At 44.2% G+C, this 25,074-nt stretch overlaps 2 protein-coding genes and 1 long non-coding RNA gene across 6 annotated transcripts in view; 2 read left to right on the top strand and 1 right to left on the bottom strand.

The window, feature by feature from the left end:
• The window catches only part of LOC132213414 (uncharacterized), a 106,912-nt gene that overhangs the window by 41,629 nt on the left and 40,209 nt on the right, over positions 1-25,074 (top strand). For 2 of the 4 annotated variants that reach the window (XR_009447985.1, XR_009447984.1), the window contains 3 exons: positions 5,482-5,588; positions 14,465-14,553; positions 17,869-18,112. This is a non-coding gene — a long non-coding RNA (uncharacterized LOC132213414). The remainder of the gene's footprint in view (positions 1-5,481; positions 5,589-14,464; positions 14,554-17,868; positions 18,113-25,074) is intronic. The other 2 variants (XR_009447987.1, XR_009447986.1) reach the window with 1 other exon arrangement.
• Positions 11,910-12,379, bottom strand: LOC132213411 (elongin-B-like). The gene has a single exon (XM_059659963.1). It carries the CDS (start codon positions 12,326-12,328, stop codon positions 11,972-11,974), a length of 357 nt encoding a protein of 118 aa, XP_059515946.1. The 5' UTR covers positions 12,329-12,379; the 3' UTR covers positions 11,910-11,971.
• Positions 23,987-24,414, top strand: LOC132213410 (cytochrome b-c1 complex subunit 10-like). The gene has a single exon (XM_059659962.1). The coding sequence runs from the start codon at positions 24,044-24,046 to the stop codon at positions 24,212-24,214; it is 171 nt and encodes a 56-aa protein (XP_059515945.1). The 5' UTR covers positions 23,987-24,043; the 3' UTR covers positions 24,215-24,414.

The following is a 25,074-nucleotide window of genomic DNA, read 5'->3' as shown; positions in this document are numbered from 1 at the left end:
GTGGGGGGGGGGGGGGGGGTTAGGAGGTGGGAGGGAGCATTGGGAATATTACCTTAGGGTCCCAATTCTCAAATTTTTGTTTTTCAAATTTTTTCCTCACTTTGGATGACAAAGACTTACTCCTATTAGAGAATCCAGTTTTGTTTTATTTAACAAACAAAATAACTTCAGGGAAGCAGGCAAAGAAATAGGGCAAACAGTAGTGAAAATATTTCTAAAGTAGATAAGGTATTCATAAAAGTATTACATTGTAGGTAAGATATTCCTGAGGCCAGGGATTCTGTACAAAATTTAGAGGCCAGTTGCCACTGCCTCATACCCTCAAACATTACCATTCTTTTGTTTTCTATGTCTTGTTTTTTCACTTAAGACTTTTTAATATATTTTATTGATTTTTTTACAGAGAGGAAGGGAGAGGGATAGAGAGTTAGAAACATCAATGAGAAAGAAACAACATCGATCAGCTGCCTCCTGCACACCCTCCACTGGGGATGTGCCCGCAACCAAGGCACATGCCCTTGACCAGAATCGAACCCGGGACCCCCCAGTCCGCAAGCCAACACTCTATCCACTGAGCCAAACTGGCTAGGGCTCATTTAAGACTTTTGTTCCACTCCTAAAAATAGTTATTTTTATGATAAAATATATAAAAACTAGAGGCCCAGTGCATGAATTTGTGCATGGATAGGGTCCCTCGGGGTGGCCTGCAGAGATAAGGCCCCAGCTTGCGCCCCCAGGCTTGCAGCCCCAGCTCGTGCCCCCAGCTTTGCAGCCCCACAGCCCCTCTTGGCACCCCGCTGTGGCCTGGCACCCATCCCTCACCTGCTCCACCATCTCGCCTGCAGGGTGATTGATTGGGCCCCCCCCGCCCGGCTCCCTCAGTACCTGGGAGCTGGGCGGCAGTTCCACCCCCAGGCACCGCTGCTGGTCACCCATGCCCACCATGTTCCGCGCCGCCCCCTGGTGGTCAGTGCACATCATAGTGAGCGGTCGAACTCCTCATCGAACTCCTGGTTGAACAATTTGCATATTGGACTTTTATTATATAGGATAGGATAAGTTTTAAAAGAATATTAAATCTTTTGAAAAACATTTTTGAAACTATTGTTTCTTACACCACAGATTTTATTGAAAGTGAGTAAATATTTCAGCAAAGCATCAACAAACCCTGTTTTTGATGTTTTAAATATTAATTCACTCATTAATTTAATGAATATTTATTGAGTACCCATTGTGAATAATAGTAGTGTACATTTCATTTGTGTTATCACTTTATCTTTTATTAAGTAATCATAATATTTGTAGTTTCACTAACACATATGTTTCCAGCATCATTCTTCCTCACTTGCAATATCGATTTGGTTAAGTTATTAAAAATTATCCTTGAACAACATTAAAAAGGAAATGAAAGCAGACATTTAAGCTCCACTCCCTCCCAGGGCCATCTGAAGTGGCCTCAGCTATTAATGGCACATCATTATATCCCCATGGGTTGTGACAAAGAGGTCACAGATAATTACCAGCACACATTTTTATTCTCCCACAAAAGAAGTAAGATAGACCAGGTGGATTTATTTCAGGGGAAATATTGAATCAACTCGGACTTATTAAAAAGTAAAGTATTTCAAACTTTAGTACTCTATTATTAGTAACAAGTTAATTTCCACATACCTCACACTCTAAGGAAAATAGCTGTGTTGGGCAGTAACCAGTCATCAACACCTCAGTGTGAATGAAGACTTGACAGTGGATTCTAAGAGATGAAGTGAGGTAGAGAGAAGAGGACAGTGGATACTTGGAGTAGGGAGGGGGCACCCTGGGGGAAAATTATCTCTAACTTTCTAGTTTTGCACAGGAAATAATCTCCCTAGGTCCTAGCCCTACTTTCCCCAAAATCTTACAAACTGAGTTCTTCACTAATTGCTATGATTAATTACAATGATAGAAAAGGAAAGTCTTCTTCTGACAGCTTTATATGTTGACAGTCATGATAATGACCATTTATGGTAAACTTTTAAATGCATTAAAGTGGTGGTAGTGAGGTTGGAAGTAAATATTGTTGCTATGGTTTTAAAATATAAATAAATAAAAATAACAATTCCATTAGCACAACAGTTAAAATATGCCATAATAGAACTGACAATAGCTTTTACTATTATAAGTATACTAGAGGCCCAGTGCACGGATTCGGGCACTGGTGGGGTCCTTAGGTGTGGCCTGCAGGGATCGGGCTGAAACCGACATCCAATATCCCCCAAGGGATGTAGTAGTGCGCGAAGTGGAAGGTGGCTGGGAAGAAGCCCAAGTCGGGTAAAGCGCTGCTCCCACTCATCCTGGCCCCGCTGCGCCTACTGCTGCTGCTGTTCCGTGGCAGTCTCCGCGCACCCATCCTAGGGTGATACCGGTGCGCCCATGACTGAGAAGCAGCCGCGGGCTCCCGCCCAGTCAGTCCCGATGCCAGTTCGGATCCTGATTTTGGTCCCGGTTCAGATGGGGGAGGGGTGCATAGGAGGAGTGTCTGCAGGAGAGGCTTGCGCAGCCACAGCTGTGCTTGCCAGCTGTGAGCTCAGTGTCTGGCGCCCGTCGGTCAGCTGAGCAGTGCTCCAGCTGTGGGAGCACACTGACCACCAGGGGGCAGCTCCTACATTGAGCGTCTGCCCCCTGGTGGTCAGTGCACATCATAGCGACCAGTTGAATGGTCGACTGGTCTCTTAGGCTTTTATATATATAGACTAGGGGCCCAGTGCACAAATTCGTGCACCTTGAAATGAACTGTGGGCCACAAGGCTGCAGTAGGCACAGGGGCGGGTCTTGGCCCATCCTCTGTGACCCCGCCCAGCCCCTCCCAACCTGACCCTCAATCCCTTGTCTGCCAGCAGCCCCACTGGTGCCACTCCCATGCGCTGACGGCACCGGCCCCGCTCATATCCGCTGACAGTGCGGAGTGATTAGGGCTGGTGCCATCAGTGGGTGTGAGCAGCAGCTGCTGCCCTGATCACCCCTCAGGAGCAGAGGGAGGTGGAGAAGCCCTCAAGGGTGATCAGGGCTGGCAGCCACCACTTGCACCTGCTGATGGCGCCAAGTGATCAGGACCGGCGCCGGGCACCGGCAGCGGGTGTGAGTGGTGGCTTCAGTGCTGGCTGCGGATGCAGGTGGGGCTGGTGGTCAGCACATGTCATAGTAACTGATTGTTCGGTTGTTCGGTTGTTCCGGTTCCGCTGTTCGGTCTATTTGCATATTGGCCTTTTATTATATAGGAGGATAACATGATTTTTAAAAAATTCCTAAAGATAATATATTTCAAATCTATGTGAAAGGATATAATGTTCAACAAATGGGGGGGTGCCTATTTGAAAAAGAAAATAAAGACAAAAGAAAATAAATATATCACTCCTTATATAAAATACATCTTAAAAGGTCTAAAATTATAAAATAAAATAATGAATTCATTAAATTTCCAGAAGATAAACTGAGTGCATATTTTTATAATCTAGGAATAAGGAAGCTCTTTTTAAGCAGGTACCTTGAGGGAAAGATTGTCAATTTGGGCTTTTTTTTTTTTAAGTTTAAATATCTTTATGGAGTCAGGTGGAGGGGGAAGGTGTCTCCTTATTCTCACAGAAGTAACCATTGAAACATACTGGGGAAAAATATTTGCAATTAATGACAAAGGATAAGACAATATTCATAAAACATTTGCATACAATGATGATAATAAGTTTTACAAATAAGGACAAAATACTATAAGAGAGAAAATACTATAAGAGAGAAAAAGGGCAAGGACTTGAATAAAGAATTCAAAGAAGAAGAAACACAACTGTCCCCAAATTGTTGAGCACAGTAAGATGTTAGAGTGAGACCCTTTCATGGTCACCAGCCTAGCCCCCCATTTTATCCAGGGAAAAGAGGGTCAGAGAGCTTTAGTGACATGCCTTCTGTCATCCAGCCCATTAATGCAGAATTAATTTAACTTTACCTTGAAATGGTCTGTAGAGATCTTTATTCATCAAATGTGAACAAAAGTTTGAGTTGCAACCCTCCACATTCAGACCTGTGTATGTGGCCCCTGGGCAGGCATCAGGAAGAACCCGGAGATGCGGAGGGAGACCCCAAGGCCCATTTGCATCCTTGGCTGCAGAAAGCAAGGGGCCCAGCTCATCTGGCTTGTCTGCTCTTTCAGTGGCTTTCAGATGTGAGACACTGAGTTGAAAAGACATTTCAGGTCAGCCCCCATTTGTTTGGAAGAAAAACCTCAAGCCCAGCTCTGCTCAAGGTCACTGCCTGCAGGGCAAGTCCTTGCCAATGACCAGACCTGCCATCCAGGGCTGGACACTGATACAATCTGAATGGAAACCAAGAGGAGGGCATAGAAAGCAAAATCAGTATAATCCTAGTGGCTTTAGGTATCATCTGGGTCAGGGGTTTCGTAAATCTGGCCTGCACATAGCCAAGGGCATGGGAAGTAATACTACTACTACTACTATTATTGGTAATATTCAGGGGTGGGCAAAATTAGGCTTACAGTTCTGAGTATGAGAAACAGTTTATTATATTATTATTTATTAATTATATTATTTTCCATATGAATAACTGTGAACCTACTTTTGCCAACCCTTGTACAGATACATTTTAATGGCCTTGTATTTGTTTCAATATGTATAGACAAATAACTAGCACATAAACGTCATGATTTCACATATATGATTTTGTTTTAGGATGAGCCTGCAGTAAGTGTTTAGGGTAAAAAAAAAAAAATGACTTCATTTAAAGAACAAAGGAATGCAGGTGTTATTTTAATATGACAAAAATTGTGACTGAGGTATACAAATGACTGAAGTTTGGAAAACACTGATATAGTCCATTTTGTATAATTTGGAGGTGGGCATCAGCCCTGGAAAGAAATTCATTTTACAATGCTTGCCAACCCATGCATACACATACATTTATGCATTTGCAACAAAGAGTTTGAGAAATAATATTTACAAATAATATTTGTGCGATGCACTCTGAATGCTGAATTCATGTTTGACTCCTCTTTCCTTTTCTTTCCTCTCATGTTTGATTGTCTTTAAGTCCTTCCTGTCAGGTCTGCTTCTAAAGGCTCTTTATTCATTCCTTTTTCCATCTCCAGTGCTTCATTCCTGGTCTATGTCCCCATTACCTTTCACCTGGACTATACCCTAACCACCTCCTTGCCTCCAATCCAATGTTTCTCCTTCAATCCACCCTCCACACTGTTGCCAAAAAGCTTATTCAAAAACTCTGATCCGACCCTGTCATGCCCCAGTGCACAGGCTAAAGTCCAGCTACTAAACAGGCTTTAAAGGCAACGGGTTGTTGGTCTCTGCCAACCCTTCCAAATTCCAAAACTGGCAAATCAGGACTAGATACCCAGGTTTCTTGATTATCAAATCTAGTGCTCTTCTCAACATACCATGCTGCCTTCTTAAAGACTCTCTGCCTGTTGTTTTCATTCCACAGGTGATACCTGCATAAGTAATGTCCACCCTTCTGGTACAGGGAGTTTTGAAAAAATCCTGTCATGAGACAAGCAGAATGTCCATAAGGCAGACCTGCCATGATCAAAGGTATTGTGTCCCTGAACACATAATGTCATAAGTGGAGGGTAAAACTAGAAAGAGAAATGAATTAAAAGTGTCTATTATGCAATACTAAATTCATGTTGGCGACCACCAATATACATAAGGCTTATCTAGACCAGTGGTTGCCAACTGGTGGTCCGTGAGGTCCGAAAGGTTGGCGACCGCTGATCTAGACCATCCTCACTTTGCAATTCTCCCACAGGAAGCAAATATTCCTGTGAGCAGACAATGACCCTCTGGATCAACTAGAGTAAGCAAGGTATATCCCACTCCCTGCCCTCCACACACACACACACACACACCGTTGATGTTGGACTTGCCTCAGCCAATGGAATATTAGCTGATATGACCAAAGCAAAAGCTTCAAATATGTTTGCCTGTTTTGACTTGGCCTCTTGAACGGTTCCACCCTCTGCCAGAAGAGTATGCCTCAGGTAGTCACTGTGTCCTTTCATCTTGGTCCAGAAATGAAATCACATGGAGCAGACCTGTATTTGACCCTAAGCCTGGAGTCCAGAGTAGCTCAGCCAACCCAGCTGAGCCTAACTAAGATCAGAGCAAGGCTGACCTGCAGCTCCATTAGCAAGAAAAAGAAATGTTTATTGTCCCCAGCTACAGAGATTTAGAGGTGGTTTGCAACACAGCAAGAACTGACTAACCCCCAAATAAAGTGGGTTTTGTTTTGTTTTTAACAAGTTAAAAATCAACTCTTTGTTGTTCTTTTGTGGATCATCTACAGGAGGGAAAGTAATAACACCCCGTTGATCTAGCCCCCAGCACATTTCTGGGGCAGCTCCCCGCATGGGGGTTGCGTAATGCAGAAAGCTTTGCAGCCTCATTCTCACATTAGTCTGACAAGAAAGTAAATTAGGACTGTTGTTACACTCCTGCACTCCCTCCCCCACTAAGTCACAGAGAAGCCCAAAGTACAACAGGAAATCTGGTGGCCCTTTATTAGCATATCCATGCCTCTCCTTTTTTTCTCTTTCAGAAACTGAGAGTTGCTTTTATCAAGGGCCTACAGCGTTGCGATCTTGTCCCCACGCAGCTTTAGCTATATTTTTTTCTAGCGAGAGTTAATGGTGCCTGAGTCCTTTTATAAAAGCAGCGTTCCCAGGAGGAAGCCAGCAGGGTTCACGCCACAGTGCCCAGTGGCCCGGATAACACAGACCTCGTTTTCCTCTAGCAGAGGTCGCAGAGGAGTTTTGTCTCCTCTCCATTTAGCCTCCTGAGTATTCTCCCACCCTCCGGGCGTCTTCCCAGCTCGCACCCGTTTTCTCCAGTTGGTTCCAGCCGGCCAAGGCCCGCTTTCTCGCAGCCCGGAGCCTCTGCGCCATTGCGGACGCTCTCCTCCAGGTGGCAGTAGAGAGCCACTCCCTACCCAGCCGCTTACGTCACCTTGTTTACCCCGTCCGGGTCATTTTTAGATCTAAGATCACAGGATGTTAATGGGGCCACTGATTTCCCATTCGTTTTGGCAAAAGGCCCTCCTGTGGGCGTCGGGACAAACATGCTGTCCTTCTTGACAATGAAATTCTGCTGCGGGGAGTATTTATTTACAAACCTTTGGAATCTCATCTTTGGGAGATGGGAAAGCTACGCTTTGGTCTGTGCTCTGAGCTTGTTTCAGGTCACTTTAGATTCAGAGCCCGCACAAGGGTGGCGTTAACTAGGGAACGAGGAGATCCTAGATATTACAATGGTGTCTGGGAAGCATCGCCAGCGCCCCTGAGGACCTAGGGAGCCTGGCTTTTTACTTCCCCTTCCCTCTTCTAAAATAACTACTCAGCAGGAAAGCATTTGCACTTTGGAACTTGGAGGAATAAGGAAAACAGCTGATTAGGTCAATCTGTGTCCTGATTTATGGTAGGGAAACACGTTGAGGCCCCTGCCTCAGATGCCCTCACCCAGGAATTGGATCTGAATGTCTCATCGCCATAAATCACACGTTTCACAGGCTGGAACTTTTCGTCCCAACAGCAAGCTCCACTTCTTTCTTACTCCTTATTTATTACTCCCACTCCCAGCTACTGATGAGGAAAGGTGAGGCACAGAGGAGCTGAATGTCCTAGCTGAACTCTCTCATCTCCAGGCCCTGTGTCATTTTTGCAAAAGTAAAAACATCAAAAGCACTAGGTCAGCTTTGGCAGGCAAGGGGTGAAAGGGACTGGGAGTGTATCTGTGGCTGTTCAAGAAGCAAGATAAACAAATACAATTCCTCAGCTATGCACTCGTTTACAAGAAGAGGGTAGAAGCATCCATGCTAAGGAGAAGAAAGAAAGTCATCTGTGAATAATGTTAAAAATAAATGAGACTCCAAGTTTCTTAAGTGCCGGTTCCTCCCTGTCCACCTCCCATTTCATCCTTTTACACACTCCTGCTGGAGCTGCCAGTTAAAAACCAACTCGCAGAGAAGGCAAAGTCCCTCTCCCTCAAGTGGTGTGAGTCCCACTGAAGTGATCACGCTGGCCTGGAGAAATAGACATTTTTCATGCAGGCAGGAAGGGGTAGAAAGTTCAATTCAGTTCGTTTCAACAACCTTCTCTTGAGCTTCTAATCTGTGTCAATGACTCTGGCAATATAGGTTATAAAAACATGAAAAGATACAGTTCTACCACTGTGGAACTTTGAGTCTAGTAGAGTTTATAGTCATAGGGAGTTTTTTATTCCTTTGGAAAGCACATAATGAAAGAAGGTTTGAAAGAGTCGTTATAATAGAAAGGGAGAATGCCAGGTAAATGGCTTGGAAAAGCATTCCTTCACTTTGGCATCTACTTAAGAGTGGATTGGGGACAAGGCCTGGCAACATGACAGAGGTGCTTGGTAGAATATAGGAGCCCCAGCACTCCAAGCTTTTAAGAGGCTGATAGAGGAAGCCTCTTGTTCAGGGTGCATCAAAGGGCAGGGATTTGGAGCCAGTCAACAAGAACCATGGAGTTCTTCAAAGAAAGGGCCAGAGTAGGGAGCATTCCCTTTAGCTGCCTTCAGGTGTACATTCTGGACAAGCATTAGACCCAGCCTCAGAAGAAATATACTAGTATGAGTAGGAAGAAATAAGTGGTCCTAGATCCACTTATCACCAGTAAAATCACCTTTTCAAATGCCTTTTGTCAAGAACCTGGTGATGATTCAGATCCATCTAGTCACAGGAAAGACCAAATGGAGGGAAAGCAAACAATGAAATATTTTTATTTTTTATGGGTATGTGAAATTTAGAACATATTTTTTAAAACTTTTAAATTGTTAAGCAAATGCAGACAATAGCATAAAACAAATGTACAATTTAATAAATTATAAGGCCAACACTCAAGTAACCTTGCAGCCACCCACAAAGTGAGCTAGAACCATGTCAGCAATATCAAGAACTTTTGAAGCCACAGTTTAACTGTTGCAGGCTCTTAGGAGAGGCTGGATGGGTCATTTACAGGATATTCTGAGACCTCAAGGATGCCGGGAGCCGGTCCATCCTTGCTGTTTCAAGGGACCTGGCATATATGGCATACTGTTCTTAATATGTTTGCTCCCCTTAGCGCTGTGTGTTTTAACCAAGGTCACCTCTCCGAGAAAGGTTGTTTCCCCAGGTAGGGATTTTTCCCTGAAGTCAGGGAGGGGATAAAACCCCTCAACTAAGTGCCAGGCGGGTAATTAATCCCTTTAACTATGAACAATCATGCTTAAACTACATAATCTTTTCCCCCTGGAATGGAGATAAGAAACACCCTAACCTTTGTAATAGGGATTGATAGGATTGAATCAACTGGTATAAATACAGTTGTAACAAGACAGAACTCAGAATCTAGAGACAGAGACAGAACTCAGAACACAGAACCAGACAGCAAGAGACAGAACTTCAGACACAGAACTGAGAACACAGGGCTTGGAAGACAGGACCAAGAGAGACAGAGCCTAGGCACAGAACCTACAAAGAACGTTCTCTAGAGACAGAAGAACTTCGCTGGCGAGAGCATGCCCGAGGATCCTGGACAGGGACTGGCCTCGGAGCCTGGAGGCGGAGCCTGGCAAGAGATCAACTGAACACTGTCTCCATGCCCTTCCTTCTTCGCCGACTCCGTCCACACCTTTGGGGACCCCTGGACCTGCTGGGGTCGGACACCGGCACAAGGAAAGAAAGGTCCCTTCAATCATCAATCAAGCAATACATACTGAGTACATATAATAGGACTAGATGTAAATTTGAAGACTTTGTTCCTATACATTAACCTGAAGAAGGTGAGAAAGAAAAGGAACCAGTATTTATTGAGTGCCTACTATATGCTAAGTGCTGTGTTATCTAAATGAGAAAAAATTAAGGATTAACACTTACTACAGCCCTGTGAGGTTGGTGTTATGGTCACAGCTCTTGTTAGGTAGCCCACTTTAAAGATGAGGAAACTAATGCATAGAGAGGTTAAATAACTTGCCCAGAGTCATGTGGCAAATAAGAAGCAGTTGGCACTTGGCTCCAGAGCCCCATTCTTTACCCTAAATAGTAACCTGGTTAGTATGGTAGATACTTCTATTTGCCCTTCTAGATCTACTCTCCACTCTTTTCTATCCACTACATGCAAACTGTATCAACAGGCTCCCTTGCCCTTTGGTTTTTGGTTGGGTTTAGCAAGTGGAAGCCCTGGGCAGGAGATCAGAGGGAAGGAAAGTGTGAGGGAGACCTGGGAGGGTGGGGAGTGAAAAGAGGGCACCTCCGGTCTGGCTCCATCTCTTGACTCATGGTCACAGCTCTTGTCAGGTGGTGAACCACACAGGGCCCACTCTATAGGTCTCGGTGTTCACACCTTTCCTACCCCTTCAAGCCTAGGGGTGGTCAAGTAGCTGTTTCTTATTACACTACTTCTGTGGTTTTCCTACATCCTGCCCACACCTTTGTAAATAGTCCCTTTATTCAACTTTCCTCAAATTACTCAATTTGAGTGTGCCATCTGTTTCCTGCCCAGATCTGACCAGATATAAATAGGAAAGCAGCAACTCAAAGGCCTCCCTCCCTGTATGAGAAGCATTTCTTATGGGTACAGGACCAGTCGCAGGTGAATTGAGATGACTACTCATTAGAAGGGCTTCAGGACAGGCCGTGTGTGTGTGTGTGTGTGTGTGTGTGTGTGTGTGTGTGTGTGTAGGGTCAAGACAAGCCACAAGTAGTTTTATAGGTTTAAAGGATCCTAGGCCTTCTGGAAGAAGAGCCAAAGGGAGGAAACAGAATATGGGGGAGATTAAAGAGATGAGCTTCCAGAGCCACACTGACTGGGTTCAAGTCCCGGTTCCTCCACTTACCAGATATATGACCTCTGGCAGGTCATTTAACATTTCATTGCCTCTGGGTCCCCATCTATAAGGTAGGATAATAACAGTAACTGGGACAATAAATGCAATGTCTGGCCCATATTAAGAGTTATATTATTGAGGGAGCTCAGACATTAATTTTTTGACCTTTGAAAAGATTTGGGGGATAGTACACTGGGAAATCAGGAAGCAAACTGGAAGTAGATTGCCACAGCTTGGATCCTAGAACCAGTATGCAACACTAAGAGAAGCTCTTAGCATGACTCTGTCCTGGATTAGACTACCACGTGAGGGCACATGGAACATATGTCCATCAGAAGAGTAGAGGAAATAAGTTAGCAGAAAAATCTCACACTGAGAGAATAAAGTACCCCCACTTCTTACCTTCCTAGAGGGTTCCCTTCTGTAAATATCACTTCTCTCTCCTGTATTCTCAATTTCTTCCTCTTGAATGGATATTCTCATCAGCCTATAAAAGATGCCCTAATATCTCTTATGTTAAACTTTTTTGGGGGGGGTCTACAGACTGTTTATTAGAGGGTGGAGACGGGCAGGGAGAAGAGCTGCCCCTTCTAGTGACTGACTACAGGGTTCCACACACATAGACTGCTCTGAAGCCACACACTGGTTCTGGCTTACACTTTTGCTTCTGGTCTCTGAGCAGGAAAGAGGTACCTGCCTGGAAGCCAGTGTGCAGAGGTGGAGGGGGAAGCAGCAAAGGGGACTATTGATTGGGAATGAACAAAACCTCAAACCTTTTGCCCCTAGGCAGGAGCAGGCTGAAAAAAACTAGCCTGGGGCCCTGGGTTTCTCCCAGCTCTCTCCCCATGGCCTTTCAGGGACAGGCTGGGCTGGGGATGGATTGATGAGCACAGAGAATCTGTGGTCCAGCAGGCCAGCCTGGCAAGCAAGAGGAGAGGCTGGAGAGGAGTCTCACAAGGAGTGAGCCCCACCCTGGTGAGGATGATGCCTGGAATCAGGAGAGGGTGTGCATAAAGAGGCAGCAACCAGGCAGACACCCAAATCTCTTTTATTGGGGGGATGGGGCACTGGGGAGGAGCGGGCCCCAGGCCCAATCACTGCACAGCTTGTTCATTGGCACTGCTTCCTGAGCCCTGTGGCTTCATCACGTCAGGCAGCTCTGGAGGGCTGGAGAAGGGCTCAATGCGCAGAGCTTCAAACGCATCATCTGCCCGGAAGGCCAGCCCCACAGTGGCTGGGGTCTGGGGCCTCGCTGTTTGACTGGTGAAGCCACACTCGCCCAGTGTCTTGCTGTCATCCAGAAGTTGGTCATCCTTGTACAGCCGCTGCTCATCGGGCGGCCTCTTGAGAATGCCCTCAACGATGCGTTTCAGCTCGAACACGGTGCTCGACTCCTTGGCGTCCGTGAAGATGGTGGTCTTGTGGCGCCGGATCGTAAGGAACACGTCCATCGTAGCAGCTGCCTCTCCCACCCGACGCGCCGGCGCGGCCGCGCTCCGCCCCCGTTCCCGGCGTCCCTCGCGCTCCTTAAACTTTTTTTGATTGCACGTTCTCTTCCGTTTCTTTGATCTCATTCAAAGCAAAATTTCTTCAGAGTTGTCTGTAGACACTTCTTTCTCCCTCCTGTTCTTTCCTTAACACAGTCCATTAGCGTTTCAATCTCAGACTGCGCTTCTCATGGTCCAATAAGCTCCTCATTGCTTCATCTCATGGTCCATTCTTGGCCTCTTAGCTGCATTTGGCCCAGTGGGATGACACTCTTCATGTTGATGTACCTTCTTGCCCAGGCTTCCATGGATCTCCTGGATCTCCTCCTACCTCTCCAGGTTTGTCAGCATGCCATGCCAGCAAGCCAGCTACATGTGAGCTCTTGGGATGTATGGTGTGCAGAGATTAGCTCATTTATCACAGGAAATGTGAAGAAATTTCCGACTTTGATGACCATTAGATTCATGAGGCTGATGGGAGTTGGTGAAGGGTGGGATAGCCAAGGAGAAACTGGGGTGGTACAGGGATGATCTCTAGTCTGTCTCCTGCAAGCCTGGGAGCTCACAGCAGTCAGATGCTGACATTCATCTAGGATTTTTATGGTCAACTAGCCTTCATTATTCCTGTTTTACAAGGGAAGAAAATGGAAGGGGGAGGATATAGGGTTTATTAATTTTCTCAGTCAAGGTCATATAAGGAGGCACAGTGGTCCATTAGGGCTTTTTGTAGAAGAAACCCCTACCCTTCCCCACTCATGTCCTGCAGGATCCCCAGAAAATAAAACTCAGTCTGTAGCACTTTCTAAGCCTTTTCCAGAATCAGTCTTCACTTAAACAAACCAGGATCAGACTTGGGACCAGAGCTTAGTCCCAAGAGCTTAGCACCACTTGGTATTTATTCTTCTTTGTCTTTACTGGGTACCCTGTTTTCGTGTGTTGGGGCAGGGACTAGGGAGTGTTTGGGGCACAGGAAACATATTTTTCTGTTTAGGATTTTAAAATCTTTTTAATCCTGTCTTCAGGGACTATGTCATGAATATGAGAGACAGGATGTTCCTAGGTGAGATATGCTTGAAAGAAGCCAGTAATGGTCTTTACAAATTATAAGCGCCATGACCAGGTTTGCAGGTAATTTGGAGGCCTGATGTCAAAATGTCGGAGAGGATTGTTGTTTTTGTTGTTTTACTATCATCAAAACAATATTTTATTGACACGAAAATAGATAAATAAATAACTGGGATTAAGTAGAAAAAAGAAATCTTGCTATATGACAAAGGTGGCATTTTAGGTGTTTTTTTTCTTTATTGATTAAGGTATTACATGTGTTCCTATCCTCCCATTGCCCCGCCACTCCCCCACTTGTGCCCTCACCCCCCTGGTGTCTGTGTCCATGTGGTTAGGCTTATATGCATGGTAAGGGATGTTTTGAGGACAGTGGTTTCATTACCCATTTAGGCAGTTTCAGGAGATATAATGTCCATTCCTTTCTTCCTTCTATCTGATAACACAGAAATAAGTTTTAAGATAACGTAGCCTTCCTGTGTGTGTTTATCCTCATCTCTTCCAATGTGTCTTTGGAAAAGCTAATGAGAAGTAGAATGTAGAGAAAAACAGAGTCAGGCCGTATCTGGGTTTGAATCTGAGTTGCCCTGTATAGTAACTGGGTGATTTGCATAAGTTTAGTTATGCTCTCAAAGCCTCCGTTACCTTACTTATAAAATGCAGATAATAAAAATCATCTCATGGAGTTTTTGTGAGATTTAGAGTCAGTGTTCATACAGTTCTGGAGCATGTGTGTGGTCCATGCTCAGTAAGTAGTAGTGGTTATAATAAAGTTCCCAGTAGGCTAGCCTTTCACATAAATCCCTTCCTGTGTTAAAAAAAAAAAAAAAATTAAAAAAAATCTGGTGAATCACTTAGATCAATTAAGATGTTTTCAGCTATAAGCCGCAGGAAATGCAACTGAGAATAGGTTAACAATAAGGAAGATGTATCATCTACTTAAGAAATCCAGAAGTCGCTTCAGCTTAATAATGGCAGAGAGGCTGAACATTTTTCTATCTCTCTGATGCATCCTTAGCTTATCTTCTTTGTCCTCAGATAGTCTTCCTCCTGGTTCAAGATGGCACAGTCCTAGGTGTCACATGGAAATACAACCACATCCAATAGCAGAAGAGGACTGTCTTTTGGTATGTATGCCTTTTTAAGCAAGAAAATCTTTCTGAGAATCCTCCCAGTTGACTTCTTGTCATATTTCATTGGCCAGAATGACCTCATGTGCTTATGTTTGATCAAGAAGACAATCATGACAATTGGCGGTTTAAATCGGGTTTTTATTCCTGAAATAAGAAGGATGGTTCTTGGATAAGCAACCAGTCAATGATCTGCTCCATTGTTTGTTTAGCAACATCCAAAAATAGGTTTATTGAGCACCTATAATGTATGGGCTCAGGCTTTAGAGATACTGACATCACAGTTTACTGTCAACCACTAAATTTAGAACCTAATGCTAGTGATCTTGACTCACAGAGAAAAGGTGCTCAGGAAATGTCCTGGGAAGCAAGGAGCTAAAGGGCAAGGTGGAGGTGGCTGGGCCAGGTTCATTCATGGCCAGGAAGCGGCTGTCTTGGAAGCAGAGCTTGCCAAAGAGGTGAGGGAGCTCCCCAAGCTTCAAGCTGGCACTCAGCTCCCAATTATGTTTCCAGAATTATTAGCTTTGATTCTGTGAGAAAGGAACACATCAAAGCCAGAATCCTATGAATTAAAACGTTGACTAATCGGCCTAATTATAGTTCAGTCATCTGAATTTTCACACAATGAGCCTGAGTTCTCATGAAAGCCTTCTCTTGGGCAGGAGGCTTTGATGATGAAGCAGCTATTTATGTCCCAGACCCAGTCGTACTCACTTTGGCCAGGAATCCTCACTGGAGTGCCATTGCCTGCTCAAACCCCTATGGGTTCTACCCCAGGTTTCTTGAAAGCTGAAGCAAGCTCAGTTGAGGCAGAGATTATAAAGGTTTTGGGAGCAAGATTCCCCTGCCTGGAGAAAGCTTTAACCAGTGTCTTAGGATATCATGATGGGATTCTTTTCATTTTCAATTTTATTCCAGATTTAAAAATACTGAAGTAATTTACATAGTCTAATTATACTTTAGGGAGAACCTTCTCACTTAACATGTCTCAGTTATCAGATGCAGAGTGGTATAATAAATTTTAATCACTGTTTGGATGTTCTTTGCTGCAGTTAATAATATAGACTAAACCTAAATCTTTGATGAGCTACTAAAGACATTTTTTGGTTGTCACAACTGGAGAGGATGGATGCTATTGGTATCTAGTGTGTGAGGACAGGTATACTTTGAAACATCCTGCAATGCACAGTTTAGACCCCTACAACAAAGAATTATCTGACCCCAAATGTTAACAGCACTGAGATTAAGGAATCCTCTGATAAAGGGTAAATAAAGGTCCATTCCACATTAGTCATCCATTCAATGTGACAACATGTTTACTTAAACAGTGTCACCTGCCATCAAAAGAAAAATTTGGGCAAACTCCTTTATATTTAGCATTTCTGGAAGAGAGCTAGGAAGAAAGAAATGGATTCAATTCATGGCAATCATAGTCTCAAATCTTATGGAAGATGATTAATTCCTCCTAGTCAATACCTTGCTCTTTAGGTAGCTGGCACGTGATAAATAACAATGATGCTTATGGATGCATAGGTCCACTGGTCAGCCATTCTTCCTATAAAGACAATTAAAGAAATAGTGTATAGAGCAGCCGTGGGCAAACTACGGCCCGTGGGCCGGATCCGGCCCGTTTGAAATGAATAAAACTAAAAAAAAAAAAAAAGACCGTACCCTTTTATGTAATGATGTTTACTTTGAATTTATATTAGTTCACACAAACACTCCATACATGCTTTTGTTCCGGCCCTCCGGTCCAGTTTAAGAACCCATTGTGGCCCTCGAGTCAAAAAGTTTGCCCACCCCTGGTATAGAGCATGATCCACTCAGTATATTTCTGTTCCGAAACTACTTTTTTAAAAAGAAAGTTTTAATCAATTCTACTGTAAATATTATATAAGCATTAACAAGGTTTAAAATCATGCAAGACCTAGGTACAAATTAAGTACTCTTGATATTAAACTTAACTGTTATCAAACTGTGCCTAAATCAACTAAAGGAGCCTTAGGCCTTTCTCTTGCTTCCTAAATCTTTCCTATGTTATATAGTGCATTTGGAGCTTAACGTTAATTGGCCTTTTCAACACACTCTTAGGATGTTCTGTTCTGTCTTGTCCTTCTGGAGAAAGATCACTTAGAAATTGTTTTAATGAACACATGCCCATAATTTAAAAAGTCAAATAGCATTAAAAGTCTAATGAAATTCAACAGTTTCCTTCCTCATTCCTTCCTACTCCCCTTAGTCTTCTTGTTCTGGCATTTACACATTGCCATATATTAAGTAATATACATGTGCTGTTCTCTTTCGGTTCAGCACTTTAGATGTATTATCATCCTTTTATGGTAAGTGAAGATTTAGCACTCTTTTAAGCTATCCCTTTGTTTTAACTCTCTAATCCTTCCTACATAATGATATAATTTTTAGTTAAATTAATATTTGGTGTTTACATCATTATACACATGCAAAGAAAGTTACCTTTTGTTTTCCCTGATGTTAATAATTGCCTTGTTTTTTCACTACTGACTACTTTAAGTTTTTTCCTTTGCAGTATTTGTGGTTAAAAGTATTGTACTTGTGATCTAATTTCTTTTTGTAGAGGCCGCGTTTTCAGCCCCTGAATGCCCTCTCACTTGTGACTCACTGAAAAGATAGTCTAATGTCTAGGCCCAGCCCATTTCCTATCATCAGCTTTATCTTCTCCAAATGGGTCATTCTTCAGTCAGAAGTTTTTGTCTCCATTAAAGATTCCAAGTTCAGCTAACCTTCCATGCCACTTGCTAGGGGCCAGGTAAAAGTAAAGGCTTAAACCCTCAACACTACAGTTTCTCCAATCACACATTTTAGATCACTTATTAAGCAGCTAACATTGGATTCTTCAGAAGGTCTCAGGGACAGTACTGGTTCCAGCACATGTGAACACAAATTTGGTAGCTTCTAGAAACTATTGGTGGGCGACGTTCACAGATGGCTGCCTCTACGATCAGTTTTCTCCTTTTTAGCTTTATATTGTTGTTAGCTGCCCTTCAGGCTCAGGACCTTTGAGTTGCCTACTGCAAGTAATCCTGGGATGTGAACAACCCAGGGTTTGTTTAGAATGGTATCGAACAAGTAGCAACCCTCTTTGGTTTCTACTTTCATTGAGCATGATCTATTATATATCCCCAGGACTTACTGCCCAGTTCCGTTCCCTTTCTTCAAGGATCTGTGCTGGTATTCCTGTCCCCAAGGGTGAGTGGGTCTGTCATAGAAGATGAGAACTCCAATGTTAAGGAGAACAGAAGCTCATTAAAAATATGCATGGTTCAATTCATCCAGACAAAAGGCCTCACTCAGCAGAGGATCTCCATCTGAAGAACTTCTCTCCAGGAGTACCCTGGCCTCTCAGGATGCTGACAGCAGTTTCCTGAGTTTGCTGATTCAGCCCTGGTCGGCCTGCTCTTGGAGGATGCTTCATCATGTCAGCTTCCTGGTGATAACCGGCCTTAGCCCACCATGCCTGTCTATTCCTGTGCCCTTTCTGATGGAATTTCTGCCCATCCAAAACTGAGCAGTTGTGGAAGTAAGTCTATGCTATAAAACCTGGAAGCACCCAGATCTCTCCTCCAAATTCATTGACCCCTGCGTCTAACAGGAAGACATACACAGATGCTGAAAACTGATGTAGTATCTTTCTTTCTTTTTTTTTTTAATTAAATCTTTATTGTTCAGATTATTACATTTGTTCCTCTTTTTTCCCCCCCATAACTCCCCTCCTCCCAGTTCCCACCCCACCCTCCACCCTCACTCCCCACCAATTGTTCTCATCCATAGGTGCATGATTTTTGTCCAGTCTCTTCCCGCATCTCCCACACCCCTTTCCCCCTCAAGAATAGTCAGTCCATTCCCTTTCTATGTCCCTGATTCTATTATAATCACCAGTTCATTCTGTTCATCAGATTATTTATTCACTTGATTCTTAGATTCACTTGTTGATAGATGCATATTTGTTGTTCATAATTTGTATCTTTACCTTTTTCTTCCTCTTCCTCTTCTTAAAGGATACCTTTCAGCATTTCATATAATCCTGGTTTGGTGGTGATGAACTCCTTTAGCTTTTCCTTATCTGTGAAGCTCTTTATCTGACCTTCCGTTCTGAATGATAGCTTTGCTGGATAAAGTAATCTTGGTTGTAGGTTCTTGGTATTCATCACTTTGAATATTTCTTGCCACTCCCTTCTGGCCTGCAAAGTTTCTGTTGAGAAATCAGCTGACAGTCGTATGGGTATTCCCTTGTAGGTAACTGAGTTTCTTTCTCTTGCTGTTTTTAAGATTCTCTCTTTATCTTTTGCTCTTGGCATTTTAATGATGATGTGTCTTGGTGTGGTCCTCTTTGGATTCCTTTTGTTTGGGGTTCTCCGCGCTTCTTGGACCTGTAAGTCCATTTCTTTCACCAGGTGGGGGAAGTTTTCTGTCATTATTTCTTCAAGTAGGTTTTCAATATCTTGCTCTCTCTCATCTTCTGGCACCCCTATAATTCTGATGTTGGTACGCTTGAAGCTGTCCCAGAGGCTCCTTACACTATCCTCACATTTTTGGATTCTTTTTTCATTTTGCTTTTCCAGTTGGGTGTTTTTTGCTTCCTCGCATTTCAAATCATTGACTTGATTCTTGCGCTCCTCTGGTCTGCTGTTGGGAGTCTGTATAATATTTGTTATTTCAGTCCGTGTATGCTTAATTTCTAGTTGGTTCCCCAACATAACATCGAGGGTCTCATTAGTTTTCTTGTAGATCTCATTAAGTTTATCGACGGCTTCTAAACAGTTCTTGAGAGACCTTAAAAGTGTGGTTCTGAACTCTATACCTTCCATTGACAATTTTGTCCTGTTTCTTTGTCTCCGCATTTTGTTATGCTTCCTTGGTGCACCCCCTAGTGGTCTTTGTTCGCAGTCTTATAGTTAAACCTTGATTGTTGTAGCTAATTCCAGGGAGGGTTTGACCTCCAGGCCAAGTGGCTATGCGAATCAGCTGTGTCAGCAGTGAGAGAACTTCTGTCCTCTAGGGAGGTGCTAATCTAGCCTTTGCCTGAGGCTATCTGCAAATGCCTCTGTGCAGGGCTTGGGCGGGGCGGGTGGGTCGCACAGGATCAACAGGGTGGGCCGGAGAGAGCAATTATGGCGGCTCTCAGTCCTGTCCCCAGGGGCTCTGCCTCTCTGAGTCCCAGCACCCGCTGCAAAGCTGGGAGAGAAAGCTGCACTCGCTCTGACCGAAGCCAGACAGTCCCGCTTCTCCCGTTTGAGTCTGGGTCCCTAAAGACTCGCCTGTATCTGGAGCTCAGAGTCTGCGACTCCCTCCCGATTGAAAACACCAACCGTGCCCTCCGCCGCCAGCCCGCTCCGCGCGCTCCGCACCTCAGAATTTGACTTCAGCACTGCGCCTCCTCTGAGTGTCCGTATGTGTTTCTCTTTCCTCCTAGTTGTAGGGCTTCCACTCAGCCAGCGTTCCTGTGGTTCTGGGTGATGTCCGTTCCGTCTTTTAGTTTCACTTTTGAAGTAGTTGTTCAAAGCAGCAAACTCTGGCGTTAACCTATGCCGCCATCTTGGTTCTCTCTCATGAAAACTGGTGTAGTATCTTTCTTAAAGGCAGGCTTGACTTTGTACTTCTGCATCTCTGCTCACTTCTACACAGAGAACAAAGGAATTTTTGTGGAGGCAGGCACATCCCACATTCCTAGTTTACAGAATTTATTTTTAACCAGAACTACATTTAGAAATATATGAGCAACTATACTAGTAATAATAGGCGGAAGAAGAGAAGGCGTGTGTGTGGATTCATCTTTCTAGGTAGGTATGGCTCCAGTTAATATTTAAAATGGTCTCGAATTCTCTGAGCACACACTATCTGATGGGGGAGGTTGTGACGAGAGAGACAGGTGGCGGTGGGAAAGCTGACCTAGGATTAAAGATTAATTGTACTCAATTTGGAAATTAGATCATTGTAGACAGATGGATATGCAGTTTAATATGATTTTGTATTTAACTTTTTTGAGGAGATTTAAAATCTTATGCACCAACTAAGCAATTTATGAACTCACATTTCAGCTTTAATTCTACCTCATCACAAGTAGAATTATAGGGCTGGAAAAACTCCACCAATCGTTCTCCCTTGGAAAGAACCACACCCGGAGCCAGCCAAGGCAACAGGGATTCCTAACACTTTTTTTTTTTTTTTTTGAGACTTCTAATTTAAGGTATTCTATAGCCAGTCTCCCTCGGGAGCAAATTCTGGTGTTCTACTTTTCCATTCTGTTCGCCTCTGCTGTTTCCTCTTTCCCTGCTCCAGGCAGCTGGATAGACTAAGAAACCTTTACCTCCACCTTCATCAGCTTCAACCTCAGCTTTAGCATCTTCAGGGGCCTGCTTTGCTGTTCCATGGGCTGTGAAGTGAGGCATGCTGGACCAGGGCCAAAAGGGAAGGAGAGTAAACAGGGAGGGTCCTGCCCACTTAGGGTATAGGATTTGGGCCAGAAGGAACTAACCTGATTCTAGAGGTTGGCCCACAACAGAGCTTGATTGATTCAAGATACAGTGCCCAAAGGGAAAAGAAAGCCTGGGCAAATGACGGTCCTAGAGTGTCCTGTTTGGTTGGTGGTGTAAGGTAGGGAGAGATTCTGGGCAGCAGCAAGCATGCAGGCATTGGATCCAGCAGAGTTGTGGTTCTGGAAGAGCTGAACATTCGTGGAGGTATCGGCAAATGGATGAGGGCATAAAGAAGAGTTCGCTTTCTTTCAGGGAAAGATACTGGCAAGCAGGCAAGGGTTTCAGGGCCCGAATAAGCAGTCCAAGGATTAGACTAATACTCAAATTCTGGAGGGAAGGTGGGCTCCCTTCTAGTGGTCATTGCTGATGCAGCTCTCCTCATTCTGCCCACTCTATCAGGGTACCTTATTACATCTTTGGAGTCAATGACCACCTTGGTGATTTCCTACTTTCAATCTAGTCCAGACCTTTCCTGGACTCCAGGCCTTCATCTCCAGCTGCCCACTGGACCCCTTAACATAACATGTTCAAAGAAACTCACAGCTTCTCCCAACCTGCTTTTCTTCCTGTGTTCTTTATTTCAAGGGAAGGATTCATTCTTTATTCTTCCTTGTTCTCACTCACCATATTTAGTCATTCATAAAATCCAATCATATCTTCCTTCTAAATAGCTCCTAATTTTGTCCCCTCCTGTTTCACTGGAAATATCTTAGTCCTGGTCATCATCACAATTTCACCAGAATTTGTGCTATAACCTTTTAACTGTTCTCCTTGCCTCTAGTCATGCATGTCCTTTGCCAACACTTCCTCCTAAATGCAACTTTGATTTTTATCTCTCTTCTACTTAAAATCTTCACTGCCCCCAGGATAAAATGCAGAACTCACCGGCTTAAAGGCTCACCTGCCCTGCCTACCTGTCCACCTCTTACTTCTTCTTCCACATCTTCCTCCAGCCATATTGAACTTCTTAAGGTCCCTGAGGAAGCCTAGATTTCTCTGGATGCCACATCTGTGTATAGGGGGTTCTTCATGTGAATAACTTTTACTCATCTTTTGGGGTTCAATTCAAAGTATCATCTTCTCTAGGACTCTTCTCTGGGTGGATGCCCCTCTTACCTGCTCCCATAGCCAGAGTCTCCCTCTGGCCTTCATGCTTGTTTCCTGTGTGTGTCTTCTTGACTAGACTGTGAACATGTCCTGGCAGAAACCAGGTCTTTTCCACTGGGAGCAGTGTGGCAATGCGGAGATCATGGGTTTTGGAGTCTGCCAGACCTGTGTTTGAAAACCAGACCTGGAATATGACACATGAACAAGGTCTTTATTATCTCAGGATCTCTGTCTCATTAGCTGTAAATGATATTTCCTCATAAGTTGTCGTAAGGATTGACCGTGGTAATAGTACAAAGCACCTGGCATTGAACTGGACACATTCAGAGGTGGGGAACCCTTTTTCTGCCAAGGGCCATTTGGATATTTATAACATCATTTGGGGGCCATTCAAAATTATCCACTTAAAATTAGCTGCTATATTTGCTCAAACATTTAATTAACTCACCCCTAGACCAAATAATTTCGTGGGCCTTATGCAGCCTGCAGGCTGGACATTTCTCACTCCTGTTAGATGCTTAATAAATGTTGGATGAGGGGAGTACAGGAAGAGAAGCTCCAAATAGGCTTATAGGCTTGTGGTCAATTCTGAGAGAAGCTTACGTGGGTCACCGTGGCCTCTGCCATCTTGGCAGAGAGATGACAGAGTTGAATGGAGTTAAAGCCAGATTCAGTCTAGAGAGGAAATGCTAATCAGTGGTTCTCAACCTGTGGGTCGCGACCCCTTTAGGGGTTGAACGACCCTTTCACAGGGGTCGCCTAAGACCATCGGAAAACACATATATCATTACATATTGTTTTTGTGATTAATCACTATGCTTTAATTATGTTCAATTTGTAACAATGAAATTGGGGGTCACCACAACATGAGGAACTGTACTAAAGGGTCGCGGCATTAGGAAGGTTGAGAACCACTGTGCTAAGTGGACAGGAGCAAGGCAGCACCCAGGACCAATGGAAAGCGAGACAAGAAAGACAGAAAGTGAATGTGGGTGGTCTCAGTAAGACTGCATGCAGGGCCATTACTAAAGGCTGGCTCAAAGGGGCTGACTTGCCAAGTGCCTTAAGCTGGCATTGGACAATAGGAAGCACATTCTCACCTCTCCCTCTGGAGCTTTGAAAACATACTTGCCTGGTCTCCACCTCCAGAGGTTTGGTTTCAAGTGTTCTAAAGTAGATTCAGGACTGGGCATTTTAAAAGCGCTTCAGAGAATTCTGGTGCAGGGAAGACTGAGAATCACCAGTCTAGCATGAAGGCAGCCCACCCAGAAGAGGGAGGAGGTGTGGATTAAGTTTGCATGTAGGCCCCTAACTGTTCCCCATGTATAACTGAGGGAAAGGATGGTGGTGGGTGGGGTGGCTGCTACTCTCTTACCTACTTTGGTGAGAACTAGCTTAGCACTAGCGCTGGCCCATCCACAGACGAAATGGCAGGGAACACGGAAAGACAAGGGTTGAAAGAAAGGAGCTATAGACACCCTTCCTGATCTCAAAATTCAGCCTGCCTCTCACCCCTTGCCAGAGGAGACCAGGCACTTTTTGAGAGGAGGGAGCTCCGTTGGGAAGTGATGAGGTGGAGGAACACCTTTCCCTTCATATCCACTGCAACCACAGAGGGGAAAGCCAATGGGGATCTGCTGCTCACTTCTCCTGGGGAATAGCTCAGAGATGGCAGCTTAGAGCTCATGGCCATTCTAAGAATGAAAGGAATTTATTTTAGATTAAAAAAAAAAAAAAAAGGAATCCCCAGCCAGCTGCAACAGACTCTTAGTTTGAAGAAGTCATGAATAAGAATGAGACAAAAAGGCCTAGGTCGTGTGTCCGGCCTGGAGCAACCGAGGTCACCCTGAGCTGCGGACCTCGACGCGATGCTGAGCAAGTTCCTGGGCCCGCGCTACCTCCAACTGGCCAAGAACTGGATCCCCACGGCGGGCATGTGGGGCATCTTGGGTGCCGTGGGGCTAGTGTCGGCCACCGACTGGCGACTGATTCTGGACTGGGTGCCCTACATCAATGGCAAGTTTAAGAAGGACCACTAATTAAACTGACCTCCTCAGACCCCTCTGGTGACTGGCGGTGCCAACAGCTTCCTTCTCAGCACCTGTTGCATCTGGAACAGCCCCAGCCTTCGGCATGGATTGAGAGGAAATCTACAGTGTGACTTAGGACTTTCTATGTTTCTGAAAATAACTTTGATGTGTGAATGCATTAAACCTTGCTCTGAAACGTGAAAAAAAAAGGGGGGGGGGTAGGAACTCATTAAAAAAATTAGAATCAGCTGATGTTTATTTGAGAAAAAAAAAAGCTTACTTCTCTACTCTGAATTTCCACAATCTGTATATGTAAAAGGTAATCAGGCTGATGACGCCTATTATAGTTCACAGGAATAGACCCATTAAGGAGTGGTATCAGGAAATGTCTTCAAGTAAAAGCTGGCCTTTATTTTATCAGGCTGGTCCTCACTAGACCCTTCAAATATTTGATCATGCAAACCAGATCAAAAGTCATTGACATGAGCCTATGCAGTGCAAGTCTCTGCTTGGAAAGAAATTAGAAAAAGATGGTCCCTGATAGGTAAAATATGGAAGTGGCATCACCTCCTCTCTACTTTCAATGCAGAGACATAGCCCAGGGAAGGAAGAAGATGAAATTAAAAACAGGCAAGAGGCTTACCTGTTCCTGACCTTGATGTGACCCCATCTCCCCAGCCCCACCCCACCCCACCCTCATCACACTTCACCTACATACACCTACATATACCCTGATTACACCTCTTATCACCTTATTGTAAAATTAGTGCTGTAAAAAACTAAAGCTTTTGTGTCAGCAAAGTTTTCCCTCCCCACCCATCCCCCCTCCCACCCCCCCAAAAAATCAGAAATTTTTGTAAAGTGGCTCA

The sequence above is a fragment of the Myotis daubentonii genome, chromosome 12 (assembly GCF_963259705.1).
Source record: "Myotis daubentonii chromosome 12, mMyoDau2.1, whole genome shotgun sequence".
NCBI classification, from domain to species: domain Eukaryota; kingdom Metazoa; phylum Chordata; class Mammalia; order Chiroptera; family Vespertilionidae; genus Myotis; species Myotis daubentonii.
The sequence above is the reverse complement of the archived record's forward strand: the minus strand, read 5'-3'. Positions and strand labels throughout refer to the sequence as shown.